This window comes from Phoxinus phoxinus (assembly GCF_949152265.1).
Source record: "Phoxinus phoxinus genome assembly, chromosome: 7".
NCBI lineage: Eukaryota > Metazoa > Chordata > Actinopteri > Cypriniformes > Leuciscidae > Phoxinus > Phoxinus phoxinus.
The window spans coordinates 15,319,413-15,343,107 of record NC_136882.1 but is presented as its reverse complement, the minus strand read 5'-3'; the positions used below and the strand labels follow the sequence as shown (position 1 = coordinate 15,343,107).

Genomic DNA, 23,695 nt, shown 5'->3' with positions numbered 1-23,695 from the left:
ACACACCTGGCTACACCAAAATCCAGTCGAGACAGTGCGGATCATCACACGCAAACGACGATCGCTGTTGTTGTTATGACAAAAGACTTTGCAGGAATTTAAACGATTTTAAGATTTACTTTTTTATCTTTTAAAATATTTACGGTATGCTAGGGATAGCTTTTCATGTCACCTTCTGACATATATAATCGGATAAAATATGGTGCTTAAATTTGATGTAAGGACGACGCATCTTACCTTTTTTATTTTGTGCGTCAGAATATGGAGCAAACGGCAATGCTGCTCATAGACCGACTACCTCTCCATCTAATCTTCCCCCTTGGAAAACGATGGGCGAGACTGATGCTGATCCCGACCCGGGCAAAACAACCCAAACAATGTTTACACTGAATTACCCCCGTATCCAGATCCCTTTTGAGATTACTTTATGGGTGCTGCTTGCTTCCTTTGCCAAAATAGGTGAGCAATCACACATTCTATGGAAAGCTGTTTTAATATATTCTTCTAAACTAACTAGTGTCTTTTTTATGTTAGTAGCTTGGTTTTATTTATTTATTTTTAAATGACTGTTAAGTAGTTTTTTCCAAATCGATCCACAACTGCGAGTGTGCTCTTATATCCCATACACAAAAGAGGTGTATTCAAGTGTGATATTACTTCTTTTAAATTAAAAATAAGAAAAGTATACTTTGTCTACTTTTTGTGTACTTCTGCCTATTATTATTTGTTTCACACAGTTTTACAAACTTACATAAAGTCTTATAAACTTACATTGTTTGAAAATATTGATTTATAAAGAAAATAGATATGTTCCTATACTGAGTATCTGAATTTTTGTAGTCCACTGGCAGTGTACATAGGGATTTACTTCAAATCTATTTAAAGTAAAGTTAAGGGTTTTTCAAGAATAAAAATTAGAACTAAATGGGAACACAGTAGGCTACTAAAAGTGCTGAAATATTATATAAATACTAAACTATAAATACTGTATCTCAGACGTGATCCCAATGCGTCAGTGCGTCCCCTCCTTCAGGGAATGGGGGTTACAGTAACCGGGACGTTCTCACTGTTTTTTTTTTTCTCCAGGTGCCGTATAATCTTTTCAATCATGTAGCAGTGATGCCTGAGGTTGAAGCTGGAGAAGTTTTTCTGGACATAGGTAGTTTTTTTGTGGTGGGTTTGGGTGGTGTGTTTTTCGGCCTTCTATTTGGCTTTGTGGCAGCCTTACCACACGCTTTACTGGAAAAGTGAGAGAGATCGAGCCTCTAATCATCTTCCTGTACAGTTACCTGGCCTACCTCTTAGCTGAGCTCTTCGCCATCTCCAGCATCATGACGTAAGTAAGGGGTCCTTACCCAGCTAACAAAAATATGTTCTAAGAACATTTTGCTATAAAACATTAATCCTGAACGTTATCTGATTGTTCAAAACATCAAGTTTTTTAAATGCTTTAAAGAAGGGTTTTTTTCTTGGTAATGCGGACGTTGTGAGAACATTCCATTTTGCAAACATTATGGGATTGTTACTTTTTAATTTCTCTGAACATTCAAAAACAGGTAATAACATTTAAAAATGGTTGACTAGCATCCAACTAAAATGTTTCCATGAACTTTGTATAGATAATGTTTTTGTGCAAATGTTTTGGGAACATTATTAAAGACCAGATAACTTTGAACAAACATTCTATTAATGTTACTGTAAGGTCGTTTTTCATAACTTTGAGAGAATCTTGTAAGAACAGTAGGAAAGTTATGAAAACATTCCGTCAGCTGAGTAAAAGCTTGCTTCCAGATATCTGAAAATAACATTAATTTTCATGAATGTTGTGCTCCTGTTTCTACAGTATTGTAACCTGTGCTTTGACTATGAAGTATTACGTGGAGGAGAATGTATCCCAGCATTCCTGCACCACTATTCGCCATGTCATTAAGATGCTCGGAAGTGTGTCAGAAACTCAGATCTTTTTCTTCCTGGGTGTTGTTACCATAACAACAGAGCATGAGTGGAACTGGGGCTACATACTCTTTACTCTGCTATTTGCTCTTCTTTGGAGAGGCCTGGGTATGGGAGATCATTTGTGACAAATTCTCACATTATTAGGACGTTTTTAATAGTACCAGGTCGTTTTCTTATTGTCATCGGTTACTATTAAACAATATCGCCTTACCTTACCTTACCTTACCTTACCTTACCTTACCTTACCTTACCTTACCTTACCATCGAGCATCAAACAGTTATGTGTTGTTCCTGAATGAATCAGTGTTTTGAACTTAAAAACTTTAGGAATGACTCAGACGGTCACTTGTTGGTCTAATGATGTAACCTGTAAATTCCACACCACTAATGCACAGACTGACAGTATGTCTGGAACAAATACAAATTGTCATCTGAAATGACATAACTTCAGCTACTGGCTCAAATGTTATTATATTTCCATTTTCTTTTAGGAATCCTGGTCCTAACACAGATCATTAACCCCTTCCGTACAATTCCTTTTAACTTCAAAGATCAGTTTGGTTTAACCTATGGTGGGCTGAGAGGAGCCGTGTCCTTTGCCTTGGCCTTCACTCTCCCTGAGAGCATTGGTCGCAAGAAGCTATTCATCACTGGCACGATTGTCGTCATCATCTTCACAGTGTTCATTCAGGTAACTGTTTTATAACTGAGTCTTACTGACAAGTACTTGCGTTCAAACAAGACTTTTTATGAACCATCTTTACAAGTACAGCATTAACTTGTTTATATATTTGTTCAACACTTGCATTGATGTTAGTCTAAGAATACGATGCCCTGTTTACACCTGATATTAAGCGTTATGCGCTTTGGTCGATCAAATCACAAGTGGACGACACTAAATAAAGGTGTAAACAGGGTCTAAAATGTCTTGAGATTGTCCACTTTCGACCACTTCCAGAGAAAACGCATACTCCTTGTGATCCATAAATGGCTTTTACATTTACACTATAATTAAAATGTTTGGGTCACCAAGATTTTTAAAAAATCTTATGCTCACCAATGCTGCTTTTATTTGACCAAAAATACAATAAAAACAGCAATTGTCATGGTCGCAGCACAAAGGAAAATTGGCACGAGATGCAGCAGCTACTCTTGGGCTGGAGTAGACACTGGAAAGGCCTCATAGGCTGGAGCGAACTCTGGTCAGGGGCTGGAGTGGACGAGTGTGGCCCAGAGACACAATGCCAGAGCCATTATGGTCAGTGCTGAACTCTCTGGGCTTAGGCCTGGAATTTCACTCACAGGAACGGACTGGGGGAATTTCTCACTGTAGCGGACTCGAGAATCTTACACACTGGAACAGCCTCAGGAATTTATCTCACTGGAACATATTTGGGAACTTCTCTCACTGGAACGTACTTGGGAATTTCTCTCACAGGAACGGACTGGAAAATGTCTCTCACTGGAACAAACTGGGGAATTTCTCTGACTGGAACAGACACAGGAATTTCTCTCACCGGAGCAGTCTCTGTGGCTGGCATGTTGGTTTTCTCCTCGCTCTCGCCAATGGTAAAAGTGGAACCATTGTCTGTCTCCGGGCAGGCACACTGTAGTCTCTGCTTTGAGGCCAAATAATTCCTGTGATGCAAAGCTGAATTTTCAGCATCATTACTCCAGTCTTAAATGTCACATGATCCTTCAGAATTCATTCTAATATTCAGCATAATATTTGCTGCTCATGATATTATACGTCATATATTTATTCAGGAGTATTTGATGAATAGAAAGTTGAAAAGAACAGCATTTGTTTGAATAAAAAGACTTTGTGACAATATAAATGCCATTATTGACAGATAATCAATTACTTTTAATCATTTTAATGCATCAATGCTGAATAAATGTAAGAAAACTCAGATTGACAGCAGAATTTTAAACGGCAGTGTATAGTAAAGACTATTTCTCTTTGCAGGGAATTACGATAAGACCTCTTCTAAAATTAATGAATGTCCGTAAGACAAATCGTAACCAAGAGACCATCAGTGTTGAGATTCACAAAAGGGTATGTTTTCAGTGGTTTCATTCATTTAAGTTAAACACACTTAATGAATAATCTTAATCAATTTATTTAGTCTTGATGCCATTACTCTGTTCCAGTTAATGGAGCACACTGTTGCAGGCATAGAAGATCTATGTGGACAATGGAGTCACTACTACTGGAAAGACAAGTAAGATTTAGACTCTTACATTTTAGTTATTTTTCCTCTACACAACTTTTCTGAATATAAAATAACAGTTATCTGCTTATAGTGGCTTAGTAGAAGTATTTCTGTCATGTTTCCACTTTCCTAATGTATATCTTGTTTTAAAATTGTGCCACCAGTTAGACTGGTCTAACAGCTCTGTCTTAGTCTATGAACATGCAAATTAATATGCAAATATGTTACCACAGCTATTACCCTAGGATAGTTATGTTCAATTTTGGAGAAAGATCTGAATGGATAAAAGACATTTATTCAGTGACTCTAAATAGTGTAGAAGCTAAATATAGATGTAAAGTCCAGTACACTCTGTTATCTAATTTATGTGATTTTGATTGTGAGATTAATTTGTTTTGATCTATAAAATCTTTGATTGTCAGGTTCATGAAGTTAAATAACCGGATCATTCGCAAGATTTTAATCCGTGATACTCGTCCAGAATCGAGCATTGTCGCTCTGTATAAGAAACTGGAGCTTCAGAACGCCATGGAGATTCTGGACACAATGTCCGGTGACATCAGTGCAGATCCCTCTTTAATTTCATTACAGTACGTCTCCTTTTTGCACAGTCACTTCTTTTCCTGTCCTATGCTTCTCAGCTTCTCTGATGTGACAAGTATGCATGAACTCTTATCAAAAAACATGTACAAGATCAGGCAGAGGGTGAGTTGTGACAGAATGTCCTTAACTTACAATATTGCAATTGTAACAAGATATTAAGAGCCGTTCGGGTAAACCTCACATCCCTGGCCTCAAGACGTGCTCTAGCAACTGATGCTAGAGACCGCGGTCTTTAGCGTCCTTTTCTAGCATTCTTTTGCGACCACCACCAATGCTGGACACACCGTTCGAATCCCATTCGGAGAAGGTAGAGTAGAACTGGTTACATTTGGTGCCGTGACCCAGAGTGAGATTTAGGGGGTGAGTGTAAATAAGGCAAGGTAGTGAGAACTGTGTAAACCGGGTAAACCTCACTCCCCTTGCCTCAAGAGGCGAGCTAGAGACTGTGATTCTCATGCCGGAGACGGCGGTTCGAATCCCGTTCGAAGCAGGTCGAGTTACATTTGGTGCCGTGACCTGGATAGGAGTGAGGTGTAGGGGGTGAGTGTAAAGGAGGCTAGCTAACTGTGCAGGTAAACCTCACTCCCCTGGCGGAGATACCTGTTTGAATCACTCGGACCAGGTCGAGTAGGACAACATCTGAAATTTGACAACATAATTATAATTGTAGTATATTTTACTGTAGGGTATACTGACCGACATAACACATTTTTTGTGTCGCATTTGTATGACGTTATTGGGTCTGGAAACAAGTAGCCAATGTTACACTGTACAAAAACTACCATGTTTTATAGAAAAGTTGAATGTTTTCTTGAATTATTCAGTTTTGTAGTATTTAGCATAAGTAGTGGGACATAAAATTGTTAATAATGTCCCTTTTACTACTTTATTGTGCCTTGCAATATTTCACAAATTGTGATCTATATATTTTGTATCCATTATGCTTAACAGACAGTGTCTTATACCAATAAGCATTCATTACCCAATGATATCACAGCCAGAGAGATCCTGATGAGACGACACACAAGTTTACGTCGCAGCCTCAGAGCTGGAAGCTTCCATGGCACAGTATGTAACACTACATAAATTTATACAGAGCACTTATTTATACGGGGTAAAAGAATGATGAGATATAAGACAAAAACATTTGGTTTTTGCCATTCAAATGCCATTTAAAATCAGAACACGTTTCACTGATGAAATGTCTAGAATGTTTACTGTCCTGAAGATATTTTACATAAAACATGTTTTCATATTGTCCACAACACAAAAAAAAGGAGCTAAATTTATAAAAAGGACCCCGTTAAAAGTTATTGCTTAATATCATGTGTCGTTACCTGGATGATCCACAACTTTTTTTTTTTTTGTCTGTTTTATGATGGTTGTTCCTGAGTCCCTTTGTCCTGAGCAGTTAAACTTCCAAATGTTCTTCAGAAAAATTCTCCAGGTCCCGACATTTTTTTTTTGTATATTTAAACCCTTTCCAGCAGTGACTGTATGATTTTGAGATCCATCTTTTCACAACGAGTACAATTTAGGGACTCAAAAACAACTATAAAAAAAAAAAAAGGTTCAAACACTGATGCTCCAGGAGGAAACATGATGCATTAAGAGCTGGGGGGTGAAAACTTGTTGAATTTGAAGATCAGTGTAAATTGAACTAAACTAAAGTCTTCCGGGAAACATGCAAGTCTCTTTTGTTGCTTTTTCGAAGGGCAGTACTAAATACAAATTAATTGATATTTAAACAAATAAGAAAAATTCGGACATCTTCATCCTGTTTCAATATTTTCACCCTCCGGATCTGTATATACTTCTTAATATGGACATGAGAGTCTTATTTTCTGTCATGGACCCTTTCCTTGCTCTTCTCTGCCACACCAGAATGCTGCAAAAATGTCCCAGAAGTTTTTGTCTCTGCCGATGGGTCAGAGTCTGAACTCTGGATTTCCTCCACGGAGATTCGGTCACACCGGTGAGAGAATACAGTATTATAGCAGTAATTATCTCTAGTTCCATACCATCTCTAGTTCACCCTCTGGTCCTTGTAGCAAAACAGATTCTACACTTTTTGCTTATAGACAAAATAGATGATCTCAGAGATTATGTATCTCAATTATGTCTCTTCACAATGTAAAACTATTCAACATGATGAAGTGAAATATATGCACTGCCGTTCAAAAGTGTGAGGTCTGTAAGATTTGTTAAGATTAAGTCTTGTATACTGAGTAAGCCTGCTTTTATTTGATCAAAACTATAGTAAAAACTATTTCAAATAATTTTTAAGCATCATTACTCCAGTCTTCACTGTCACATACTGGTTAAGAAACATTTATTATTAATATCAATGTTGAAAACAGTTGTGCTGCTTACTATTTTTGTGGAAACTGATACATTTCTCAGGGTTCTTGGATCAATAGACAATTAAAAAGAACAGCATTTATTTGAATTTGTTTTTGTGTTTTTTGTCATGTATAATTTGTCATGCTTTTCTAATGAACATCTAGAGCAGAGTTGTAAATATTACAACGATTTAGATCAAGGGATTTTCCTAACTATATTGATTTTAAGCATCTGTATTGACAGTAATATAGATAGTAATCTACAGTATCTTTCTAGGAGATGGTGATAACGAAACCGAGATTGATTCAACCAGGCCTATGTTCAAGCATCCTCAGAGATTGTCATCTAAAGCAGTGATGCCTCTAGCTTCCTCTGTGAACATGTTGGATGAACAAAATGAGGAGAAGAGGGGCTACAGGACGTCACATCGGAGGTCAAACATCAGCCATTCAGGGCATCAGACCTCAAATCTGCCTTATGGCTCATCTAGAAACTATACTGACAAAGACTGTGAGGGTGGAGAGCAGCAATCATGGCCATCTCCCCACACATGGCTACAGGAACCGCAGAATGATGTACAACAGCCTTTGATGAGGAGGCCACACTGATCTGTTAATGCAGCTGGGCTGCTATTATCTGTGGATGAGATCACACAACTTTGAAGCAAACTAAAACACTTACACTAGAGAGAAAGGGAAGAATTTACTCTATGTTAAACACAATCATAAAATATTCCTATGTGAGAATTTATATAAAAGCTTTCTACGACACTAAAGCCATCAGAAATTGTGAAATATAGGTCTTAAAACCACATACTGTATGCTTCATGTGCATTTAAATTGTGTGCATTGTCATTTTCATTTACAAGTTGTTTTTTTGTAATTCACTGAATTGAATGTTAGCTTTTGGAACTAAAATATTGCTATTCATGAGATTTAACTGGATTTAAGTTAACTACATTATTTAGGCACAGATAAATATAAATATGTGAAATGAAACAATTTATTGATCCATGAAAGTGGAATTTTGTGTAGGCTCAGGCTACTGTTATTGTAATTTGTTGGAAAATAAAATATGTTATTAGACAAAAAAATTGTGTCATTATGCTCAGGTGTGAACACAATTTCTGACATGAAATTTAAAGTACAGGTGAAACTCGAAAGGTAAAAGGCTTGACATTTTCACCTTGAAATGGTTTATTAATTACTGAAATAAATTAACTTTTGCACGATATTCAAATTTTTCGAGTTTCACCTGTAATAATTGTAAAACATTACAAATTCAGATGATGATAAAAATCGAAACAAAACAATGATAAAAAAAAAAAAAAACATTTCCCAGACATGCACTACCGTTCAAAAGTTTGGGGTTGATACAATTTTTTTTTATGTTTTGAAGGAAGTCTCTTATGCTCACCATGGCTGCATTTATTTGAACAAACATGTAGTAAAAACAGTAATTGTGTGAAATATCATTACAAGATATTTAAATAACTTTTCTATTTTAATATTGCATTTATGAAATCTTTTTTTTTATATCTTCACTGTGACTTTTGATCAATATAATGCATCCTTGCTGAACAATATTATTAAACAACAAACAAACAAAAATCTAATTGACCCCAAACTTTTGAACAGTAGTGTATGTGATCTATTGTTTAGTTTTTATGTTGTTGTATAGTTTTATGGAAAACATTATTGCTAGCCTTTGGAGAACTACAGAAGGAAGTGCGTATTCTGATGTACACCAATGACAAATAGTGGTTAAACGAGTATCAATGCCACAGTGAGGTAAAACTCAACCATGTAGTAAAGTTTATCCCTCCTAAAATGCTAAATTGATTTCTTGGAAGCATATAAGCATTACATGTCATATGTTTATCTGACTTTTAGTGTGAAATTTGGGAAGGGAACACAGATCAAAGTTTTTCAACGATGAATGTCCCATTTCTGATGTTTTGAAATAGAATATCCTTGGTTCCCCATTCCCATATAGGTTTACTTCAATGCTGCGATGGCCGTCGCTATGGGAACACCTTCGGTGTGACGAATGTCTAAAGCCCTTATACCATCACGCAATTAATTGGCCAGTAGCGCTAAGCACCGCTACCGCTACTAAGAGATTCTCGTGTTCTAAGCCTACTATTTTAGAGCAGTATATTACTCCTCTCAGGCGGACAAGATGAGTTTCCGAAAGTGTATGGATACATTGCGACAGGTTCATCACAGGCTCATGATGAGTGGAGCTTATAGCAGCCTATCTGATCGTTGTCTCTGTGATAACCTGTATTTGTAAGTGTTGCACTCTAGGCTCGCTTTCTTTCTGAGGAAAGAAAGATGTTCGTTCAACCCCCACTGTTCCAGTTCTGCGGTTGCCAAAGCGCATGGAGAGTGAGTGAAGAGAATGTCACTTTCTTTCTCTCTTCCCAGATCACATGCTTTCAACAGAGGAGCACTTTGTGAATTTGTTGTTTTATTTTTGCATCCGATTTTGAGTAAGCAAATTTGAGTAAGCAAATTCAAAACGCTGACATTGAAGTCCATCTTGTCTCAATCCGAACCGGAGATTGGTTCGTGACCATCGATCTAAGGATGCGTACTTCCACATGCAGATAATCAAAAGACACAGGAAGTTCCTCAGGTTTGCTTTTGGAACAAAGCTTACCAAAACTGCTATCTTCAATTCGGACTTGCTTTGGCTCCTCGAACATTCACAAAGTGTATGGACATGACTCTGACTCTACCTCATATGGCAGAGGTTCGGCCGAGCAGAAGTGGATTAGTTTGCTTCGAGCATGACTACACATTGCCTGCTTTGGGTCTCCCTGTCTCCTCTGGGAGTGGATGCTCTGGCTCATGAGTGGCCCTGGACCAGACTTTATGCCTTCCCACCAATCCGACTGCTCTCAGCGGTTCTGCTCAGAGAACGGTCGGACGAAATGAGACATCTGTTGACGGTGGCTCCGCTCTGGCCCGCTCAGATCTGGTTCTCAGATCTGGTCAGTCTGCTAGTTGGCCCACTTTGGGAGGTTCTCTTCAGGCCTAACCTGCTGACTCAGGCCCAGGGTATAATTTGGCACCCCCGTCCCAAACTGTGGGTGTGGCCCCTGAGCAGAGCACGTTAATGTGTTCTGGTCTCTCGACTGTGATCGCAGACACTATTTGTGACTCTAGGGTCCCCTCTACAAGGCGCCTGAATGCTTTTAAGTGGAAGCTTTTTGCCTCTTGGTGCAGGCAGCGTGACCTGGACCCAGTTTATTGCCCTGAAGGTTCAATACTGCAGTTCCACCTGAGTTGTTGTTTTTTTGGCGGGGGCAGCCCCTTCTACTATGTTCTATGTTGCAGCTATATCTAATGAGCATGTGCCCATGGGAGGTTTTTCTGTTGGACGTCACCCCCTGGTTTCCCGTTTTCTGCAAGGGTATCTATCTATCTATCTATCTATCTATCTATCTATCTATCTATCTATCTATCTATCTATCTATCTATCTATCTATCTATCTATCTATCTATCTATCTATCTATCTATCTATCTATCTATCGTCCTGGAGGGTCTAGCAGGCCATGCATTTGAGCCATTGGAGTTGATGTCAGATACGTTTTTGACCCTTAAAACGGTCCTTTTTGATGGTTCTATCCTCGACCTTGGTAGGGGTACATTCTTACGGTTGCGTCGCATTTCGCTTCAGCAGGTGGTCTTGGAGGTTTTTTCCCCTCCTGATTCGAGGACTGGGAGTGATGTACAACCTCTTGCCCTTTGCCCGGTGAGGGCGTTGAAGATCTAACCTCACAGTCTAGTGGCATAGATCTGACCAACTGTTTGTTTGTTTTTGCGGTAAAAACAAAGGAGCTGCTGTCACCAAACAGAGGATGTCTCATTGGGTGATCGAGGTTATCTCAGCGACCTATGAGGCGCATGGCATGACTTTGCCTCTAGGTGTGCGTGCTCATTCCACCAGAGGAATGGCTTCTTCTCAGGCTCTCATTAAGGGATCTTCTTTGGAAGATATTTGTGTTGCGGCAAGATGATCCTCTCCGGACACCTTTATTCTGTGGTCTGGATGTGAAGATGTCTCCTGGGAGTCCTGCGGACTCTTTTCTCGGTCTTCTGGCTATTTTCAGGTATGGGAAGGCATTATGGTATATCGTTCACATAGCGACGACTATTGCAGCGTTGAAGTGAACCTATGAAAGGGAACGTCTCGTTTACTTATGTAACATTGGTTCCCTGAACGAGGTGCTGCGATGCCGGCCTTTCCCATACCTTTCGATAATTGCTTCCTTCGACATAGAAATCTGATGAAATGGCGCATAGCATGCTGATATGAAGCATATGTGACATATTTATTGGGTGGCGCTACTGGCCAATAAATGGCATGATGGTGTTAAAGGGTAAGTTCGGTATTTTACACTTAAAGCCCTGTTTACAGATCGTATCTGATGAAATAGAACGGTTAAGATTAAAATTTGGACACATGCTCCTGTCCCGAGAATTTTAGGTTTAGTTCGCTTCCCCCCCACACCCCCACAATGGTTGTCTATGTGCACTGGAAGATTCCTTCCTAAAACACATTAAACTTTCGTTTACAAAGACGTGAAACTCACCGAGTGGTCAGGGGTGTTCACTGGTATGTGCACTCAAAAATCGCTGAAAAAGATGTATTCCAACAGGTTTTATCGTAGTTTTTGTCCAACTACATTAAGTTGTATTGGATTCGCTGTGTGAGGTAACGTTACGGTATTACTCCGCCGCGGGAAACGGAAATGGGGTTGTTTGTATGCTTTTTGTAGTCTTATGCAGTCGCGGACGCGGTATCGTAGGCTAAGCTATCTAAACATTTTTACAAGATCGAAGCTATCTGTGTCAACTTAGAAATGGATTCCGAGACATTTATATGGGAGGATGACGGTTTTGAGATCGATTTTGATGGACAGGGTTATAGGTTTGAGCCTGAATATTCAGAGGAGGAATTTCTGCAAAGAAAGGCAGAGTTTGAACGGCAGTTGACAACGGAGTCCAGTGTTACGCCTGTTGCCGAAGCTGCTGCTGTCTCAAGGCTTCCAGGCACTTAGTGGTGTTCCTTTTGCCACGAATCTTCCCGCAATTCGGAACTGCACAAATTCAAAAAAAAAAAAAAAAACTGTCTGTTTGTAATGCTTTCAATGAAGACAGCGATCTTCTGCTTCTTCTGTGTATATGCCCGTGGTTTGCTTGCAATTGGCAAAGGTGCATTATCGCCACCAACTGGGCTGGGCTCTATTATTCAAGCTCTCAACGGAAGAATCACGGGTGTGACGCGTTTGGCAAAATAGGTCCACAAAAGTTAAATAAACCTAAAATTCTCGGGACAGCAGCATGTGTCCAAATTTTTATCTTAACCGTTCTATTTCATCAGATACGATCTGTAAACAGGGCTTTAAGTGTAAAATACCGAACTTGTCCTTTAAGGCTTCATCAGACATTCGTCACACCTAATGTGTTCCCATAGAGACGGCTATCACAGCGTCTCATTCCCTATTCAGGGAACCTATGTTACATATGTAACCTAGATGTTTTAAACTAGTTTTGCCACTGGAGTTGGACTATTTAACAGCAAAATGTTCTGACATAAACATTCATCTTATTAGACTTTGCATCAGACTGTCAGTCTGCATTTGTACAGGCAGTTGCTCTCTTTCAGCATGGCGGCACAGGAGCCTTACTGACGCCCGTCTCTCACATTAACGCCCTGACATTCTATAGCTGGTATACAGATCCACAATCACATTACCTGAGAGGAAAAAAAGACAGCTGCCATCACAGTCCTTTATCTTTCCTTCACTTTAAGTGGTTTACACCTCATTGTTTGGGACTCTTGTCTTTAACCTTTGTATTACTGTCCCACTTAGGAGTCCTCATGAATAGCAAGCCCACAGCTAGCAGACCCAGCAAAACCCCCAAACTAGGAGGTCCACAGGGGCTGAATTCTTGAGCCAGACCAGACAGCAGTGGTGCGAAGATCCGTCCCACAGCTGTGACTGACTGTCCCGCTCCGATTAATGTCCCGCTAGCTTGGGCTCCCCCCCGCTGCAGCTCCAAGTCCGTGATGCAAGTGCGGCCGATAGTGGTAGAGATCGCAAAGAACGTGGAGGTCAGCAGGACCTGCCAGACATTGGGTGCCGTGGCATACAGGAAGATCAACGTGCAGGTGAGCGCTGTAGAGTGCAACAATAAAGCATACATGTTGTTGCCATAGAGGTGTGTTACGGGTCCCACCAAGCAGCCAGCAAGGGCTCCCAACATACTGCTGTAGCTGATCAAATATCCTGTCATCTTTGGTGTGAGCTGAAAACGCTCCTCCATGGCTAAGGAGAAGTTACTGTAGTACAGCATTATAGATACAGCCATTAGAAGCCGCACCAGGAACACGTCCCACATATCCGAGGATGCCACCATGCAGATCCGCATCCACACTGAGGTCAGCTGTCTCCAGGCAGACTGGAAGATAGACATGTCCCTCCAGCCCCATCCTCCATTTGCTCGACTATGGACTGCAGGTGCATTAGGATGCCGAATGTAGTTTTTGTCTGAGCAGTTCTGCTGGACTGAGTTCTTTAACCCATCATAGGTTTTGCTAGTTTTGGTTTTACTATTAGCATTTGCATCTATACGGTGATTTAGAGTCTCGCTCCACGGTAACATCCAGACCAAACCTGAGAAGACAATATCTGGATAAGTAAACTGTAGTTTATGTTGCTTTGTAGCAGACATCTGAAGGGATCACTTGTGAAAAAGAAATGTACTAAATTGTATTAAATGTGTTCAATAGAAATGATTGTAGAATAGAAAGGACAATAAAGTATTTTAGTTTACCATAAATGCTTGTCAGTACATTCGGTAGTACACTTAACCGTATTTTAAAGAATAAAAGAAAGAAAATTAAGAAAGTACATCTTTATATATAATTAAGTCCTACTTAAGTGGGTCAAAAAAGCACTCTGAAGTTCAGCTAACTGCATTTAATATACATTTAGACTATAATATATTTTAATTTAATTACAATTAACATGACATTAAGTGTCAGAAAACATTACATTCAATTTGCACTTAAAGGGTTAGTTCACCCAAAACTGAAAATTATCCCATAATTTACTCACCCTCAAGCCATCGTAGGTGTTTATGACTTTCTTCTTTCTGCCAAACACAATTAGAGTTGTATTAAAAAATGTCCTGGCTCTTCCAAGCTTTATAATGGGAGTGAATAGAAACTGAGCCCAAAAAAGTGCATCCATCCATCATAAAAGTAATCCATACGGCTCCAGGGGGTAACTAAAGGCCTTCTTAAGGGAAGTGATTCGTTTTGGTAAGAAGAATATCCATATGTAAAACTTTATAAACTAGAATCACTGGCTTCCGTACGCGAGTCGAGTTCCTGCCGAAGGGTGACCTCTGACTTGACGCATGACGTATTGACGAACGCGGAAGCGCAGAGGATAGAGCAAAACAAAATACAGGTCACGAATTAGAAGTCTTAAACGAGAATTTTTAAAGAGAAAAGTCTTTGCCCTATTTGTTTGAACCGCGAGAGGCGTCTACTCTCACCTAAGCTTACTCTACTCTTATATCATACGTCATATGTCGGAACTCGATTCTCTTGACAACGCACGGACAGTTTATAAAGTTATAATTATGGATTTTTTTTTTCTTACAAAAACACATCACTTCCCTTCAGAAGGCCTTTATTAACCCCCTGGAGCAGTATGGATTACTTTTATGATGGATTGATCTTTTTTGGGCTTCAAAATCTCAGTTACTATTCACTCCCATTATAAAGCTTGGAAGGGCCAGGATATTTTTTAATATAACTCCGATTGTGTTTAGCAGAAAGAAAAAAGTCATACTCCTAGGATGGCTTGAGGGTGAGTAAATTATGGGATTATTTTGTTTTTGGGTAAACTAACCCAAGTGAAAAAACCTATACCAAAATGTATTCAAAATACATTAATTTCATACTAAGTATACTAAAAATGTATTAACATATTTACTGACTTATTGCTTGAGACTTGAGACTGATATACAAATTTTAATTAAACTTTATTTGGAGTACTTCTTTATTGCACAATGCACATTTCTTAATATTAACCCTAAAATGTGTTTTAATATCACTTTAAGGATAGTATGATCTCTTTATAATATCAGTCTTTAAATGCAAGATATTTAAAGTGTACCTAAAGTATACTTGCAATAGTTTCACTTCAGCACAATCAAATATACTTAAGTTTATCTTTAGTTGGACCTCAGCACTATTTCTGGATAACTAAAGTGCATTAAGTGCAACATTATTTGTTCCAATTTAACATACTTTAAGTATACCAATTTATTATACTAAAAGTAAAATTGCAGTATATTTATATGAATGTACAGTATTTGTAGTATACTTTGCATAAAATAAATGTATTTCAAATACATTTGAGTATATTTTTCACTAGGGAACCCTGTTAGTATGATTTTTTTTTAAAGTATATTATTTCCATTAAAAAGGTTTTTTTTTAAGTATGCTAAAAGTGTACTTCTTTTTAATAAGGGATAGTTTCAATAAATAAAAATTAAAGATAAAAATTCTGCGATCATTGACTTATTCTCATGTCATTCCAAACTCATGTCTTTCTGAAGAAATTCAGTGAAACAAAAAATATGACATTTAGCAGAATGACAATGCTGCTTTTTTCCATGCAATTACTGTAAAATGCATAGGGACTGAAGGTTTCAAGCTAAAAAAAAAGATACATGAAAAATGGTTCGGACTTCAGACATCACTTCTCTCATAATATGGCTTCAAACTTAGTATATCGTTCATATATTGTACATATGAAGCACAATTCTTCATGGTCCTTTTGTGTCTTATTTGAAGTTTGAAAGCTTCAGCTCACATTCATTGCAATTGAATGGCAAACAGTCTTCAACATTTTCCTTTTGTGTTCAGAGGAAGAAAGTCATGTTGTTTTGGAATGAGGTGAGCAAACAATGACAAATGTCCTTGGGTGAACTATCCCTAATGCATTGCAAAATATCAGCAATCTCATTAAACATTGGCTTGTCTATACTTGTCTGTACTTTTAAGGAATAAGTTGCTTCCTTTAATCATGTAACTACTGTCAGTCTTGCTCACCTGCATTTAGAAAGAAAATGACTGCACAGACGAATGAGGATAAGTAAAACCCCCCCTCATGTTCAGTGAGATATCCACCCACCACTGGTCCCAGGATGAATCCCACACTTGAGGCTGCATTAAAGTGACCCATCACTAGAGGCCGTTCTTTCTCCGACACAAGATCTGACAGGAGCGCTCGGCAGATAGACAGGGAGTGTTTAAAGAGCCCTTTCGACAGAAAAGAAAATCACATTAATGTGTGACTTGAAGCAATAATGCACATCCTAATTTGCTACATGAACAAAAGTACTCCACAACTCACCCACTGGTATCCTGGCCAGAACAAAGAGCGCAATACTAGTGGACAGACCCAGCAGGCCATATCCAAAGGCACTGAGCAAAAGGCACGTCAGTAGTGAATAGCGCCTCCCAACCACATCACTCCAACTTCCCTGCCGACGAAACAATATAAGATAAAATGAAAGCTACCTGTATAAAATAAGTAATTTTCAATAATTAGTCTCCATGGAGAAATAAACACAGAGTTGCAGACTGTAACGCTAATCCACAAGGATGACGAAGAGAGATGAAGAAAATCAAACTTCAGCATGGTTTTATTAACACACTTGTAGTGTGATTCACTTGGATCATTTGGTCCAGACCAAAAAAAAACAAAAAAAAACATGTAGTCCACTAGCATTTACAATGGCATTTTAACACCACACTTAAGGGCATAGGGAGGGATATGTTCACAACCTGGTTTGGTCTGCTTTTATTTTGTATATTTTGCAATGGAACTTACCGAACATCCAAAACAAGCTGTGTGCTGGGATAAATGTGCTTGCTGAATATGCGTAGCCTACATATGATGGTATTTTAACCAGCTGAGAACTCGTGAAGAGCTAATAAAATGTGTAAAGGAATCAAAACAGCGGCAGGAATCCCTCCGTCACACACACAAACGAAGACCTGCTGCGTGGAGATTTTGTACCAAATTGTGATGGGCAACATCACGGCGACTATGACGGAAAAACCCCCAAAAAAAACAAACAGGTATGCGTAAGCATTCTGTCCATTTTAGGGTCGCATCTTGTGACATCATGTCCAGTTTTTGGTTCGTTTACATGCCTTTGGTCTGTGTTGCATTCATATTTCATATTTTATGCTAGGCACAAACATTTCAAAGACTTTAGAAGGAATAATGAACTTAATGAATTCCTACTTAAGTGGGTCAACTCTAAAGTTCGGCTAATTATATTTAATATGAATACATTTTCATTTGATTGCAATTAACATGCAATTAAGTATCAGTAAACATTACATTACATTCAGTTAAGCACTTAAGTAGGCCTATATTCTTTTAAAATATTACTTCAGTTATAAATACTCCTTTATAAAAGTATGCTAAAGTGTACATCTTTTCCACAATTAGGGTAGTAGCAGCTAATGTGAAAAATCTTATGTCGAATGTGACCATGTAAAGATGCTGTAAGTAATGCTAGCTGTTTTGCTAAACAGCTAACCCTCCTTAATCCTAGCAAAACAGCTAATCTTAGCAAAATAGCTCAGTCCAAAACCCTGCCCTCCATGTCAAACCTAAAGATTTAAAATGACTGACATGTTGAGTCCCATGGTCAGATTATTTTTGTTGTTAACAGATCCTAGTGACTTCAGGACAGCAGCGTAGCCACGACCCCTCGGTTAAGGAATTGCTGATTTGTTGCTCTAATTGATAGATTGAACTATGCACAGTAAAATGCAATGGCTGTTTTCAAACGTATTGATTTGATTAACGTGTTGTGCGTAGGATTATACACTGTCATTTTTCTTTGCGTGTGAGAGTTTATTAACATGCGGTGACAATGGCGGATGCACAAAGTTCGCTTAAAAACGACACTTTTTCAAGAAATCACAGAAAGATGAGCGAGAAGGAGAAAAAGTGCTATCTACATCTGAGCCTACGTCACCTTTCCACAAGGAGAGAGCGAGTGAAGCGGCACCTGAGGCTTTAATCTTATTCAGTTTTCCTCCACTCACAGAAACGCTGCAGGTGTGTGATGTATGATGTTGTTTATGCTGCTATTTGTGCATGAAAAACTGAACAAAACAAATTTAGGCTAGATATTTTCAATGGGTGACAATTATCCATGTCGGTCAGGAAAACCCCCAGAAATTAACATAGGCCTATACTGTATATATTTAGCCTATATATCATTTTAAGATTGGACCCCCAAAAATAAAATTCTGGCAATACTGCTTCAGGACACTACATACCACTCAGCTAGTATGACATTTTTTTGTGTGTGCAAATCATTGCAGAACCTTTGAGTCAGAATCTAAGTTGTTTATTAAAAAAAAGCATTTCACCAAAGAAAGCTACAATTTATAGCCTACAGGCAGACAGATCGGACCTCACAAATGAAACGGCTCAGGCTTGCCTGAGGCAAGCACTGCAGGCATCTCCATACCAGCACTCATTAGAGGACACACACACACACACACACACACACACACACACACACACACACACACACACACACACACACACACACACACACACACATAATGCAATAAAAACTTAAATTGGATTTACTATCTTCTCTCTGTTTCTGGCCTACAGGCATGTCATAGAGGCTCCCTATTCCTGTCTGCTATCTCTATGCTTAACATCCAAGAAGACAAACATCTCATTCACTTCTTAACTAGCCCCGTGACCTTCAGGCTTTACCACTTTAAATATGTGTGTGTCGTGTGTTTGTCAATGGTAATATGATGACTAATTTTACAGTAACACACTCCAGACGTGAGTGCAATATCACTCACAATATCACTCAATATGCAGTTTGAGGTGTAATGTTGATTGTAATCACCAGTTACTGTGATATGTGCTTTAAACTCTATTGAGACAGATCGGAAGAAGTAAACATGAATTTTTAAATTAAGAGTTATCATATTACTGTAGCAAATGTCGCTCACCAAGAAGAAAAAAAAAAAAAAAAACACACACTACAGTACTTACCACAACAGTGCTAGAGAAGAGTTGTAATATTCCATAGGTAGATCCTGCAACAATGAGAAACAGCATTTTTTTATTTGTCATGACAACAGAGGGAAACATGACTAAATAAATTCATCACAAAAAAAAAATATATTTTTAGTTTCACAATCGAGGCAACGGGACCTTGTGATAACAATTTAATGAAATCAGTGAAAATATCTATTGAGCTGGTGATTTCCACTGACATTATATGGACCATATTTAAGCAGCCCTTTTAATCAGAGACGAGGCGCAGGCAATGTACTGCACTGCTGATTTCAAAGACCTGCTTGTCTTTGCCCTAAATATTACAATCCGCCAGCAATGAAGTCATCTGTTGACTGAAAAAGTAAGAAAAGTAAATTAACATTGGCTCTATTGAGAACAGGATGTGCAGAATTAAACAAAGTTTGACTTAGGCTATATATTTACAAAAACACAATAACATTTATTTGCACTAATTGAATCAATTGAATTGATTTTGTGCACCCTCAAAAATTACTATTCAGACCTACAGCTGCAACATTCTCATTAGAGAACCTATTAATTCAGCAAGACCTGAAAAACATACCAATATTGATGTGGCAAACTGCTTTAATGAATTTTATAAAATCGATACTCTAATTCTAGGAGCATTTGGAAGCAAACCTACTGTATGACCACCCTGGAAATCCAGAGTTCTCGCGAGAGCACAATTTGAATTTGCTCAACGAGTAGCTCTGGTGTCGAGTAATAATGCTCATTGTTTATAATGCACCAGTTGTTTGAAACGGCTTTGGACGCAACAATTAAAGATTTAGACTTGCCTTTTTCTCTAAAATAAGAACAGAAGGCGGCGCTCGAATCGTTCCTTTGCAAGAAGGAAGTTTTTGCTGTTTTGCCGACCGGATACGGCAAAAGTATAATCTGCCAGTTAGCTCCGCTCAAGTTCGAACCCGAGGACAGACACGAGAGGCGGGGAACAGAGTAGACGTGATAAATTTGAAGTTGCAAAAGACAGAACGCCGTGGATCAGGAGGTGAGGTGAATTAACAGACTGCAATAGCCTGAACTTCAGTTGGACCCAACTTTTCAAATGTAATCAACATTTTCCTAAGTACTAGATGTGTTGGGCTATTTAACATGACATTTGAATTATATTATGCTGAAATGAACGAAATTACTCGATAAAAGATTTGTTAATTTTGCTGAACGAGATTCAAAGATTCGAGTCAGTAAAATTATCCTAACTTCCCACTACTCCGCTGGTAGCTAAGTGTATGGGGCTAATGGAGCCTTCACGTGCTATGGTAATTATGGTAAATACCAAAAGCCGACGTGGAAAATGCACATGAACACCCCCTCATGTGGTATTTTCCACTGGGCAGCTCGTAGAATATTTTGATGCACGAGTTGCCGAGGTGAAATAACCTTTGACCTTTTCAAAATGGCGGAGAGCAACGCAAGAGTCGCGAATAAGCATTGTACACAACTAAACGTTTTTTTTAAATTGCTGAGGGCTTCTCCCTCCCTCTTGAAGCATCATGTCATCTCTTCTCTGATGACGTGTTAACTGGTGTGAGGGCGGGATCAACCTGTCACTCACATGACATCACAGCAATAGCAAACCTCAACCATCCAATGATCAAATCAATTCCTGCTGGAAAAAAAGTCCTGCCATTTCTGCCTGCTCAGATATACAGTACATCACGACAGAAAAGTCTATCGCTCCTTTTCATGCCGACTTTAACAACAACATCAGAGACTCACCTACAATCCCAGCCACTGTAGGACTTGCTCCCAGAAACTTCACGTGATGACTCAGCAAAGGGATTATCATACTGACCCCAAAGAGATCCTGAAAACACACACACACATAAAATGGATTTATACATCAGCAAAGCAAACACAGCTCAAGAAACAGATTTCTAGTATTTAAAGGGATAGTACAAAATAAGACATTTTGAATATGGATAACCAAACAGCTGATGGGCCCACTGACTAAAGTCCACACTGAAGTCAATGGGCCCATCATCTGTTTGGTTACTATCCCTTTAAGACTATGATTAGAGTCTAATTACAGCAGATTTAATTTTGAGATAGCTAGAATATAGAATTAAATTTACTAATTACATGAATCCTGAATTGCAGAACATACCTATAAGATTTTTTTATGGGGTTTCTATGACATAAAATTTTAATTTATGACATTTAATTAGCCTAGTTCCTCCTTTTTACAATCGTCACATTTCTTAATACTTAGGTCCTTTCCCACATATCCCACATAGATTTCTGTTGTGTTTTCACTGTGTGAAGAGATTTGTAAAAGTGACCTAAGTATTGAGAAATGTGTTCTAGCGATTGTAAAAAAAATAACAACTGTAATGTCTAAATAAACAAAAAAAATCTGAATTAAAACTCAATGTTATGATTCAGAGGTGAAGTTCACCCTAGATAAAAAAGGACTATGCAAGTTCATTTAAATATATCTTCCCTGACAACTGAACACACTTTTATTTAAAACTAGCCTAATAACAGAATAGGCTATGTTTTGTGGAAGTAGCCTAGTTCATCAAAATGCAAAAAAAAAAAAAAGAAAAAAAAAGAAGAAGCAGTGACTGATTCACTGAATGAATGAATTAATGAATAATGTGTGTCATTTGTCTTTACAGTTAGAAAATAAAATGTCGGTTGGCTTAAATAGGCTGAAGGCAATACTGAAACAAAAGCTTTTCGCCGTTGAGCCGGTTTATCTAGATTTGTGAGTGTTCTGCAGTCAGGTAAGTCAAGCAAGCACTTGATTGAAGTCACACACTGTACCTCTATCCAGTGTCACGGCACTTTCTATTAAACTAAAACTGTTAATCTGAGAGAAACTATGAGTGAATTAAAACCAGGAAGAACTCAATGTGTCTGAGAGGGAAAAAGAGGAGAGACATTGTGTTCTTTCTCATGGGTGTTACCAAAATCCACAGACAGGACAAAATATTTCTGCACATGCAAACATTACCAAAGCAAAGCATCTATTATGTAAAATCATGATTTAAAAAAAGCAAATGTGAAAATATTGTTTTCATGCAGACCACTAAATTATAAATATCTTGCTTATGTAAAATCAATGAGCCTTTATAAACAACATTATTATCTTACAACAGTTTCCCATCTATTTTCAAATTCTTCCTATCTAAGTGTTAAAAATTAATACATGGGAATCGTTGTCATTTCATGAGCTACTAAGAATATGTCAGTTTGAGAATATGGATCAGATGTGTAGAACAACAGGGGCATCATATCTATGCAAACTTATTGACAGCAGCTATAACGATCTGTCATTGCGATCAATGCCATACAGAAGAGCTCTGACAATCGGCAAATACAAAAGAGGATACTCACCATGAATCCCACCACGTATATACATCGTATGATTCGTTTTGGCCTCCGTCGTTTGTGGGTATTGGCACATTTAGAGTTATTCATTCTCCCGCATTGACAGAACTGCAGTCAATGCGGAAGCGATGGACAGCGTTGCTATGCTGCTATTTACTAGACACCACGAGGGTCAGACCATCTGTTCCTTTACAAGGGGAGCACGATATGTAACCAGAGTAATATCCTACTGGAAATCACGAATATTCTGCGCTGACTGTGTTTATTTAATTCAAAAAGAGGTAACTCATTTCGTGCGTACGAATGGGCGGGTGTTTTACATGGTGAAATGCTGAGTGGTGGTTAATTGAATGTACAGGATCTCTTGTTTATGGTACAGTCCAGTGAACTAAGGCATCGAGCAGTGACACGCGCTTTATTTGAACTGCGATCAAACATAACTGATAATCTTCTCAAGTGAAACATTTATTATGAAATATTTTATGTTTATATTCATTTTCTTTTCTGAAGTGATGTAAAAATGTTTGTTCTTCCGAAGCAAGGCTGTAGCAGGTGTGATTTTGGTCGAAAAAGATCAAGTGAACAGAACAAGTATCAGTGACGAGTGAGTAAGTTAACAATTGATGATTTGGCTAAAATGATGTTTTATGATGTTAGATGGTTTGTTCCACTTTAAAACATTTCATTTGGGTCATTAAAGTACACACATTGGAAGGCGAATTATTGCCTAATATCAAAATCAATTCAAAACAAGTTAAAATCTTATTTAGGCCTTAAGTTACTTTTATTTATTGTTTTCGCTTATTTTGTTGTTTGTTTCCTTTTATTTTTCCTTTTTTTTTACGATTGAATGGCTTGTAGGAGACATAATAACAATAATGATTATTTTTATCACTTAATAAATTGCTTAATTCATAATTTGATTGATTTCTCTCTTGAGGCACTGGAAATTCAGTTCACTCAATCACTAACTTACAGCAATTATTAAATTTTTTCTAACCATGTCATACTTTACTATTAGTTTTTATTATTTTATTATAGTTT

At 38.2% G+C, this 23,695-nt stretch overlaps 2 protein-coding genes across 2 annotated transcripts; one reads left to right on the top strand and one right to left on the bottom strand.

The window, feature by feature from the left end:
• Positions 1 to 1,029: 1,029 nt before the first annotated feature.
• Positions 1,030 to 8,648, top strand: slc9a2 (solute carrier family 9 member 2). The gene is given in 10 exon segments (XM_079617859.1): positions 1,030 to 1,222; positions 1,225 to 1,336; positions 1,844 to 2,061; positions 2,448 to 2,647; positions 3,926 to 4,015; positions 4,111 to 4,181; positions 4,595 to 4,877; positions 5,727 to 5,843; positions 6,660 to 6,750; positions 7,395 to 8,648. Coding segments are annotated over 10 exon segments (1,617 nt in total). The 5' UTR covers positions 1,030 to 1,119; the 3' UTR covers positions 7,727 to 8,648.
• On the bottom strand, positions 8,107 to 22,792 carry mfsd9 (major facilitator superfamily domain containing 9). Its single transcript, XM_079617860.1, has 6 exons — positions 22,658 to 22,792; positions 21,035 to 21,122; positions 19,268 to 19,311; positions 16,571 to 16,700; positions 16,267 to 16,476; positions 8,107 to 13,810 (listed from the first exon to the last, which is right to left on the bottom strand). Exons 1-6 carry the CDS (start codon positions 22,739 to 22,741, stop codon positions 12,957 to 12,959), a joined length of 1,410 nt encoding a protein of 469 aa, XP_079473986.1. The 5' UTR covers positions 22,742 to 22,792; the 3' UTR covers positions 8,107 to 12,956.
• Positions 22,793 to 23,695: the final 903 nt, after the last annotated feature.